Genomic DNA, 10682 nt, shown 5'->3' on the forward strand with positions numbered 1-10682 from the left:
ATAAATATAATACATTTCTTTTAAAACATTTTATCTTTAAAGAATCCTGAAAATTGGTGCCATAAAATGCTTTGAGTAGTTCTTTTTCGATTTTTCTAGTTTTCCACATATTTTAGAAAAAAGTGGTTAAACGGCAGGTTTTATYGCAAAATTTTCAAAGGAAAAGTTATAGGAAATTAAATTTTGGACAAAAAAATCTTCGCTCTACTGTCATAAAGAAGCTTTGTTTCAGTGATATTACCGATTTAATTAAAAAAAGGTAAACATTTTAAAATTTTAATGAAGTTTTTTGTATTTAAAACTTGATTCAATGACTTTATATCAAATTTTTATTTAAACCTATCGCAATTATTATAAAAAGTCAACAATCAATGCATGTATTTTATCTCACTCAAACTTTTTTTATGATCTCACCAATCGGGCCCTCTGTTAGATACTTTGATTGAACACAAATAAAACACCCTAATATATAATATGTACAAGTACCAATAGTATACGAATATATATGATTAAATATTATTATTTGCATGCCTATAAAATTTTCCCCGCTTTTTGTGTTCACTTTTACTGAAAATTTTAAATTAATTTATGCAGCAAAATTGACTTCAGAAAATTACGCGGATTGGTCGCCGAAGCGAGAAAGACTTGAAAGAGATTCAACAAACATTGGTGGCTAGGTTTCTAAATACATTTATATGCAAATTGTTTTAAATATAATTAATTATGCTGTTAGTTTGTATGTAGTAGCAAGCGCTGGGGGTCAAGGATTTTTATAAAACTATAACAATTATTTATTTGTGAATATTAATTAATTAACTAATTTTGTATAATWACTATATATTAAAATTTTGTTTGCCCTCGCTGTGCTGCATTTTTGTGACTTCTAAAAAAAAGGCATTTACTTAAATTTAAATTCAAAACAAAACACAATTTACATTAGGTCATTAGGCTCGGATTATGAAAATAAAATTTGAATTAAATATKTTTCATAAAATATAAATTAATTAACTACATGAAGTTATTTAAAATTTTGGATTTAAGTTCGATCACAATCGTGGCTCRATGCGATGGTGCATTATCATCGTGTAAAATCTATGAATTCTTCTACCATAATTCCGCTCGTTTCCGAMGGGTGTTCTCACACGAACGCCTTAATATGACCCTACTGACCGTGAGTATCTTCGGAACAAATTCATGATGCACCAAACCACGAATACCGGAAAAACCAAGCAGCATCACCTTGACTTTTGAGCGGCTTTGGCGTTGTATTTTAGTTTCGGTTAATAAATTGGTTGACAGATCGCTCTCATGTTAGACACAGTAATAAAGGACAGTTCTATTAACTTAGAAAATGATTTTTTTTTTAAATATTTTTTGTTATAATACATTTTAATGCAGTCATCAATTAAATTATAATATTAGGTTTACACGACAGTAGAGCTATGTGAACCTCACACCGAAATCAGACACTACAAACCTACTTTAACTCCTAAATAAAATAAAACTATATGCCATTAGATTCTTTAGCTGTAAGAACAAGTTAGAAAACGAAATAAATTTTACACAAATGGTGCCTTTAAGGCACGGWAGATCTTCAATAAAATGTTCGATATCAAAAAATAATTTTTAAAACTCTCCAGCTAACTGATATTGGATAGTCGAAAAAGTCTTTTCGTATTTCTAATCAAACTTCAACTTATTTTTTTTTTATATTTATACTAATAAATATATGCCATTTTGTTCAACCACTTTTTGTCATTTTTYCTTTAAAGATATTATTCCATCAGTGTAAATCGAAATTTCCCGAACGGAAGTGCTACACGAACTGATACAACATTGTCTCTGTAAACTTCACAAATTTCAATGGGGGCTTGCGTGGCATTCGTCTCTTTTTTAAACAAAAATTTCAAAATATAGCGAATTTCTTTATTATTTYCACTTATTTTCGAATAGCTGTAAATTTTCTTAAAATTCCCCGTATTACATTTTTTTCTTGATTAAATGAAGCTTAAAATTTAACCTTTCAAATACTAAATGATATGACACAATGTGGTTGGTAACACTGGAGATATACGACTGTAACGACAAATACGAAAAGACTTTTTCGACTAATCAATAGTATAAAAGTCTAGTTCTAATCTGCTTTTGAAATCAGAAAGAGCAGGATATGTGTCATATATGAAGATATAATATTCTACATTTTTGTAACAAATACTCACATATGTATACATTTTATCTGTCATCAAAAAGGCAAACATGAGATTCGTCTTTACCGTGTAAATAAATAATTTTTAACTAACATTAACAGTTCTGTAAATAAAAACTCCACTTTTCATAAAATCTATAAATTGCCACAAAATTCCTTACTATTCGATACGATCAATGCTAGAGTTAAAATATTACTGAAACCAAACCCGAATTCATGACACAACTCGAGCTCACATCCTCTGGGGAAATGTAAATTTCCTCAAGCACTCTAAGCAAAAAAAAAAAAAACAGAAAAAAGTTAAGCAAATTGAAAACATTTATGCAAGCGATAAATATAACCGAATTATTTGAAAGAATTGCCTATCAAATGTTAGTAGTTGCTTGTGTGTTTGTATGTGTTGTATAATATTATTTACATACGCATACGTGCAAATTGTGCATAAAAGTACGTATATAGGTCTGTAATATCTGAATATATTTGAAATAAATGAAAATGTTTGTGAACAAATCAGCCGCATCAGCGATTCCTGAAATTATATGCAGAGATCAGTTTTCATCGAGTATGCCTTCGCTAGTTATACATATGTATACTCTACGCATACTYTTAGCTGTAAATCACACCACTTCATTTGCAAGCCATATGTATATTTATATACATATGTATGTGGGTATATATTTATAGGAATTTCACAAATACTGCATATATCGAAAATAGTATATTTTGAAATTACAAAAAAATTATATTATTAGAAATTAAAAAAAATAATAATTACTTTAAAAGTTTTTCTAATAAAGTTTAAAATAGAATATTTTTCAGATCAAATATTTTTTCAGATAGAATATTTTTATTGTATACTGAAACTTTCTTCATTCTTAGTTTCTAATAAAGGAGCAAAGAAGGTACATAATTTATACCTACAACTATTCCTAGAACCTGCCACCAGGTTCTTTCGAAACCATGCCATATATGTCTTTAGCTACAATAATATTTAATATTTCCTAACACTAAAGCAGTTTAACTTTAATTTTTTTAGTAACTAGACTAATATTTTATTTGGTAAACATATCATAAATTTCTGGAGTTGAAGCTCTGAACGTAGTGGTTTCTGCAYAGCTCTTTCCTTACATAAGCAGCAKATGAGGAATTCGTAATGGTTTGCYAACGATTTTCAAGCGAGAATCGAACGATGCACTATATTATCCAATCAAAAAACTTTCATTCTGAAAACTGGAAGGGCAGAAGCGTTYTTAGGCCCATTGTGGTCTCTGGTGGTGACCAAATTAAGTCTTATTCAGCAACTCAGTAGATTTGGTAATGTTTTCCCAACCCAGCTGTACTGTGTATCTGAAGTTGAAGCATTGGGARCCGTGGAATATGGACCATCGCATCCGGATGAGAGTTGGGTATTCACAAAGATAATGAATGAGGAATCTTAATATGCTCTCTGATGAGTCTTACAATATTATCACCATCAACACTACCCCAAAGTTAATTCATTTTATGCTCTAGGTTACTAACGTGTGKGATTCGAACTTATAATTAGCAAAACGCGTAATAGWAGTTTAATTTCCATTCCCGCCAGTTCGGTGGGATGTCTGAAGATAAGTGCTCCCAAGTTATTTCATACAGCTACTGCATATGGCGTATGGTAAGATTTCCAGCTTTAAAGAGTGGGTGCCAATAGAGCAATGGCCTGTTAAAAGCCACACAACTTGGGAGAGGCTAGCCTTATTGAGAGCAAAGAGATCACTTGGCCTAAAAGGCTGAATGCACTTTTAATGAATTCAAGGCTAGCATTGCCACTCTGCTATTTGAATGRAAGGTCACYTCTCTGAAGGAGGCYTCACTCCGAAGCAGTAAATCTACTGCTTATTTAATGGCTGCAAACTTGGCTTGGAATACACTGCAACAGTCAGGAAGTCTGAAGCTAAAGTTGATAAAAAGCTCTTTATAGTAAACCCCTTCTCACCCACAACTCCCGTGCCGGTATATGGGCAGAGAAGGAGCCGCCAGAGTTGGGTTTGGCGAATCCATGATCCAAATGATCCGATATAAAGTCAAAGTGAGCGAGGATTTCCGTGGGTGCAGACTCGTGTTATTTTAGGAATCCAGATTCTCTGAAGCTGATAGCAACTTTCGCAGTCCTACCTTGGTTGGAGCGGAGCTTACTGCACCACATATGCTGATGAGCGCCGTCCCGTTGACCGCTATCGAGTTCCTTTCCAAGTGTGGTCTTTCCAAGAGCACTCCACCATATTCAGACTCCATAGAACATTATGTTCTTTCGGTGAGAGACCCCACCTGTTTCCAATGGCAGCAGTACAAGACAATCGATGCATGTTTTGCTCTCTCCTCGATATTGKGGTTCCATGAAAGCTTTCTATTCAGGATGAGCCCTAAAACCTACAAGGTAAATTCTTTTACAAAAATATTCGTACATGTTTTCCTGAAATGCGCGATAAATAACATCATACACTTAAGGGAAATAATACTCAACAAATCTGAAAGAAATTTGCCTTGAGGTGTTCTAATTTCGAATTTGAGTTCAAAAATTTTCCATCACATWCAGCTTATTTTGACACTTAGTACTCGAAATTGAAGCACCTAGTACTTGATGAAATTGTGGATTAGTTATTTTAACATGATTTCAGATTAGATTAGGATATGTTAGGTTAATTTTGACGTGGATACTTGTTAGGTTAGCTTCAGCAATATTAAWTGATTAATTAAGATTCATGCAACAMGATAAGATTAATGCATGAAGATTAGTAAAAAYTCGGCTATTTTATATTAGAGTAGCTTCAAATATCTTATCCTCATTTTGTTAAGAAAGAATGTAAGTGGTTAATAGGATGTTTTCTAAGAAATGAGTTTTGTCCACAATTTTTCAAACATCTACTAACTGAAGTAGGCAATTTCGCAATTCCGCTTACGCATTACACCCTCTAAAGCTCGTACAAGGATAAAGTGAATCACGCCAATTACTGCTGGCAAATATCAAGTTTATGATACAACAATACAGCAGAGCATGTCAAGTGTAATAAATTATATACATACCACTAGTTATTGTCAAGTTCAGGGCCAATAACACCAATACACAAGGCGCAACATTCGTGCAACTACTCCAACGTTGGAGTACAGTAAGAGAGGGGCATGTTAGTGGCGACTGGAAGTTGACGATCATCCACCTATCATCTGGTGCCACACATAGATCAGTGTGTATGTGTTTAAACATAAGCGCGACTTGGCGACTTGTTCCTTTTCCCTGCAATGGTTTACATGGTTCATCTCGCGCATTTCGCGCTTACGAATGTTGTAGATCTTTAGTAGGTTCATTGTATTGCTAAGTAAATAGCCAGATCGGTATTTTTCTAGTTTTTTTATGGCAACAAAGTGGTTTGTTGTAACTACATGACGGCTGGGAGGAGTGCAAGTGCTGTCGGCTGCATGCCAACACACAGGACTTGAGAGGAAGGGTTCAACCCGAGTCAAGTTAGGTGCCCTGTTGCATGTATAGTTTATTGGCTTGCGGAATAATACAGAAATTAAATGATCACTGGCGATGATGGCTCAGTAATAACAGCGAATTCAGGACAGACGAATAGACTGGATATAAATGTAATAGCAGTTGCACAGTGTGGCAAGCAAGGAAAATGCAGAGAGTTATAGCTTGCAAAAATTACGAATTTTTTCAACACAGTTTACTTTTACCTCCTTTAAATTGACCCAGCGAAGCTCCAAAATTTATCCTACAAAAGAAGACCGGGTTGACGAATACAAAAAATTAAGGCTGAACGTGGTGATGGACTTATCCTGTAGAAGGAGACTTGCCTATAGAATTCCAAGCAACTATGTCGAAAGAGTAAAAAGTCCAAAAAGAACTGCAAATGCTTTTTCAAAATTAGTCTCATCTGCTATGTAGCAAAAGTTGTGACTRATAAACTGTAAGCAGCTTCACAAAATATAGCATCAGATAAAACGTTAGGCAAGCAACAGTATTTAGCAGTCCCGCTGTGCTTGGTTYGTTCAAAAACACGGTCGTAGTCGATCGGTGAAGCTGACCAACGAAGTTAGTGAACTGTTTAGCAACACATGACACGCAAAAGCAGGTACCACATCCTGCGTGTCTGCCTAAAAAATATCTTAGCCGTACATTCCTTCTAATCGCAAWCGCGCATACGCCGCAAAGTCAATGACTTTCCGCTCAACTTGTGTTCACATGCTGCATGTCTGTATATTTGCGTCTCGCTTGGCATCCCTTTGTTCGTGCGTCGCATGCCGCCAATTGTCGTCTGCGCATTTCGTGCGCGATTGCGCCAATGTCTAGCCGAACGGCTGTGCTTGTGAGCCGGCGCATCACCTCATCATTTAAGCAGTCGTTGTGGTTTTAGCTTTTACTGCCGTTTCGCAGGATCATTGAACGTTCTTGAAATATGTCAAGTTCAATAGCCCCGCACTGGGTTCGCGCATGAGCCTGCGCCTGCGCAGCGCTGTGCAGAGTCGCCCGGCAGCTACCGCTGCAATTAATGGCACTATGTCGGCTACATACTTATGTATATTCGTTAGCGCGCCGTTTTGCTGTTGCCAAGCAGAAATTAACAGGCAGTCCAAAGGACATGGACCTGCAGTTAACTAATAGGACGGGTTTGCACTTCTGCTAGCTGTCAATGTACTTTACTTCCACTACTGCTAMCCAACTGCTGGGTTCAATGCATTCTGCTGACGTTTTTTCTGCGAACTGCATWTATGGTGGATTATTTTTATCGGAATAAGATCGGTTTTATTTTTATCGCAGCGCGTTTGTATACAATTAATGCATTATTAATTCTTTCGCTTTCGATCGCTGGATGCTACTGCATTGTTGTGCGATGACAAGTTGTTGTGATCACGTGTGGTGTGTGTGTGTGCTGCTGAGGTATTAATAAATATGTTGTACTTGTAAGTATGCATAAGGGCGTTCTGGTAATTTGTGGTCAATAAACTGTAAGATTTCCACTACATTACGTGTGCGCATGCTCGCACWTACATAGCTATGCATATGTAAAACAAACTATACAGGATGTGTGAGGCGCGCTTGCGCTGGAAAATTTGCAGGCTGTGCTATTAATTGACTTGCAGCGTTATGACGGTAGCTAATAATTTTGATTTAAGTCATACTAACTTCATTGTTACATATGTACGCTCTAAGGGACGGGCACACGCGGCCCATTGGTTATTTTATAGGTTATCCCGATTGGAAATACTTAAATGGACTGTTAACAGAGTTTTTGTTTGTTCGCAGAACTATTTTATGTCGTCATAAAACTCACACACTCTTTATTGAGTGAGATTCAACTTCGTTTTTTAAAGTCTTATTATTTTCGGTATATACCTACATAGGTTCCAATAATCAGCAACTTCATTTGAACTTTCAACGCAGTCGTCTGAGCTTAGCGGAAGCTTTCGTTTGATTTATTRTGCAGCAGAGAGAAAACGAATGTGGTTGACCGTAGTTTGCGAAGTTAAGCTTATCTATTATATACTTCTAATTCCCGGCTCTAAAGCCCACCAACAATCAATCAGTCTCTCAACCCCTCAAAACAATTTTATATGCGTTATTTAGGCTGCTTTTAAGTTCGATAGACAGTTCAGCGGTGTTAAATACCATTATCTTGGAGATGATGCAGATCCAAGCCGCGAGATGATGAGTTTACCAAAAGTTTCCTTCAACAAAATGATTGTTTGCTAGACTATTTGTTATGTTACAGCGTCTTGTTGGAACCAAAGTTCCTTCATAAGAACATTCTCCAATTCAGGCATGAAAATTCATTATGACCGGCTTCATATTGAAAGAAATATGGRTCAATGATTCTCTCTACATAGAGCACACCAAACAGTGTCGTTTTGAGGATGTAATGGCTTCTCAACGTTGGCTTCTGGAAAATTAAGCGTGACAATGTTTTTCCATTATTTTGAGAGTTCAATGCCAGTTTACAATTTTCACAAAAATACTTTTCTGATTCGTTAAACCCCCAGTCGGCACCACATACGATCTACTGTTGTATCTAGCAGTTTTAGCAAGAACCGAAATATTTGAAGTTCGTTGAGTGAGTTTGTTTGACGATGGCGTCTGTTCTATAAGATCAATCGCACTCGAAACTTTTAATGGATTTTCATTCAGCTTTATCGCGTCATACAGTGATATAGAGATAACCTATAGTTTTGCAATACCCAATGAGATTATTCATTGATTCCATTGCATATCAAAATTAGTAAATTTAATACTTTCGTTTGTTTACGAAAATCAAATCACATTGAGGTAACGTCCGCCTTGTTTGCTTTATTGATAAGCAATACTGGCATCGCAAAGCGCTATATTTTCTTGATCTAGGAGAGCAGAAAACCTCAATACACAAAATGAAATTGTAACGGAATACCATAAACAAATATGTTCACCTTTACTTACTCAGAAGTATGCTGTGGCTTAAACGAAGCGCCGTGATTTAAATGAAATTATCTAGTATTCTATAGTTAAATGTACATGCTTTGGAAACTTTATTGTACAGTATTTTTCGAAGACGAATTATTAATTTCAAAAATTTGTGTTTGAATCTTCAACTTCAAAGTTCAAAGTCCGTTTCTTGAAATATCTTCGAAGATTCCATTCCAGACAAGCTTTATGAATGTGGAAACTATGTTTCAAACCATCACAATCCATGATTAATAGCCATGAATGCTGCAAGAGCTACTTGATATGTCTGTAATCTCGTTCATAACATATATATAAACTAAAATAGAGTTTAGTTTATTGACTTTAAAACGTTTTTACGCCAAAAATTATATAGTTTTTTGCAATTTTCTTTATGTAAATCTGATTGCTATGGAATATGTATATTGCTGTTTTTATTAAGAAATGTCTTCTGGTGAAAACACTTATACGTATATAAAATACATTATTCAGCACTTTAACTGCTGTGCATAGCGCAATAATTAGAGACAAATCGTAATAGTAAACAAGTAAGGAAGAGCTAAGTTTGGATGCAAACAAACACTTCATACTCTTGCAACTTGCAATAATCAAAGCGAGGGAAATACCTTAAGGTGCAAACCGTCAATCAGAGGATCGAATCGAAGCAGTTTTATAAATACATTCTCTATATAACTCTTACACTGACTGACAAATTCGGCATAAGATTTGACAGAAAAACGAAAATCATTATATGTGGTATATGGGAGTTGGGGTAGTATGGACCGGATTATATCTATTAACTATGATAATGCCACATACAAAAAAATCTGTTCCTTGGGTTCCATTAAGGTACTTCACAAACAAACACCGATAGTATAAGTTATATGTTATAATTTTAATTTTTCGGTCAAAAGTCAACTATATGTACGTATATACTGGAGTCCTCATATTCGGTACCTAGGAGCTTGAACAGATTTGGTTGAATTTAGGCATTTTCTGGTCATAAGTTGGCATAATTTAAAGGAATTATTATTAATCACTAATACTATACCTCTCTCGAATACTTTTAAATGATACCTACAGCCGTTAGGTGAACTCAACTTTTATACTTTGTTGCAACAGGTTGCAAGACTATATAAAAAATAAATAGCCACCAGTATATTAATGAATTCTGTAATCGAACTTTAATCGATTTAAGCTCTTTGCAGATCATTGCTCTCAACAAATAGTGATCTAACATAACATATACATACATTTTATACATATAGCTACACACACGTGAATAGAATCTGTAATTTGAAAATAATTATTTATTGTTCCAACGCTACAAAAGGGCCGTAGCCCACCGTATTGAGAAATCTATTAAGTTCATATGGAAATTGTACCGAGTGAATGAAGGTTGTTACACAACCAAATCGAAGGGCGGTCAATGAACAGTGCTTTGTTGTGGATTTTGTAATTTGTAATTTGTTTACAAATGACATGTAATTAATAGAATTTAGACTTGTTATCTTTGAGGCGTTTGCATTGAGGCTATACACACACGTACATACTCAATATACATTTTATGTAGGTACGAGCAAGCGTTTATTCTTAGAAATATTTATTTATAGATATATGTATGTAAATGTAAGTATTATTTTTACTTCCGATCACCTTGTAACAGTTTGTAGATCTTGTAAACTCAGCACACTTAATGCAGATTTTGGTCTTCGTCGGCAACAAGTTTATTTTGAAACAAATTTGTAGAAGTTTTTATATTGTCAAGGCCTTTACCTGTTCAATTCTTTTTTTGTTTTATCATATTCAATTTTATGTAATATGTTAAAATTAGCTTTTGGTATACAAGCATTTATTTTACTTGAATTTGGCTGCATATAAGAATTTATATTAAATATTTAAATTTCATGGATAAATTCTGTGTCTGCCTACATCAACATATACATAGTTTGAACAAACTAAAAACAATTAAATTTTGTCCATTTGGCGTCTTYTATTAGAATACATATTAGTTAATTGGTTGGC

At 34.6% G+C, this 10682-nt stretch overlaps 1 protein-coding gene across 2 annotated transcripts in view; it reads right to left on the bottom strand.

Annotated features, from left to right (window-relative positions):
• The window catches only part of LOC108975900 (cytochrome P450 306a1), a 9356-nt gene extending 6973 nt beyond the window's left edge, over positions 1-2383 (bottom strand). The window contains exons 1-2 of one of the 2 annotated variants that reach the window (XM_018944711.1): positions 2368-2383; positions 2220-2310 (exon numbers count right to left, since the gene is read on the bottom strand). In XM_018944711.1, coding sequence (XP_018800256.1) covers positions 2220-2258 — 39 coding nt within the window. In that variant the 5' untranslated portion in view covers positions 2259-2310; positions 2368-2383. Of the gene's footprint in view, positions 1-2219 lie in introns of both variants that reach the window. The other variant, XM_018944712.1, reaches the window with a different exon arrangement.
• Between the last annotated feature and the right edge of the window lie 8299 nt (positions 2384-10682).

This window comes from Bactrocera latifrons, unplaced genomic scaffold (genome assembly GCF_001853355.1).
Source record: "Bactrocera latifrons isolate USDA-ARS-PBARC rearing strain unplaced genomic scaffold, ASM185335v1 scaffold_7, whole genome shotgun sequence".
NCBI lineage: Eukaryota > Metazoa > Arthropoda > Insecta > Diptera > Tephritidae > Bactrocera > Bactrocera latifrons.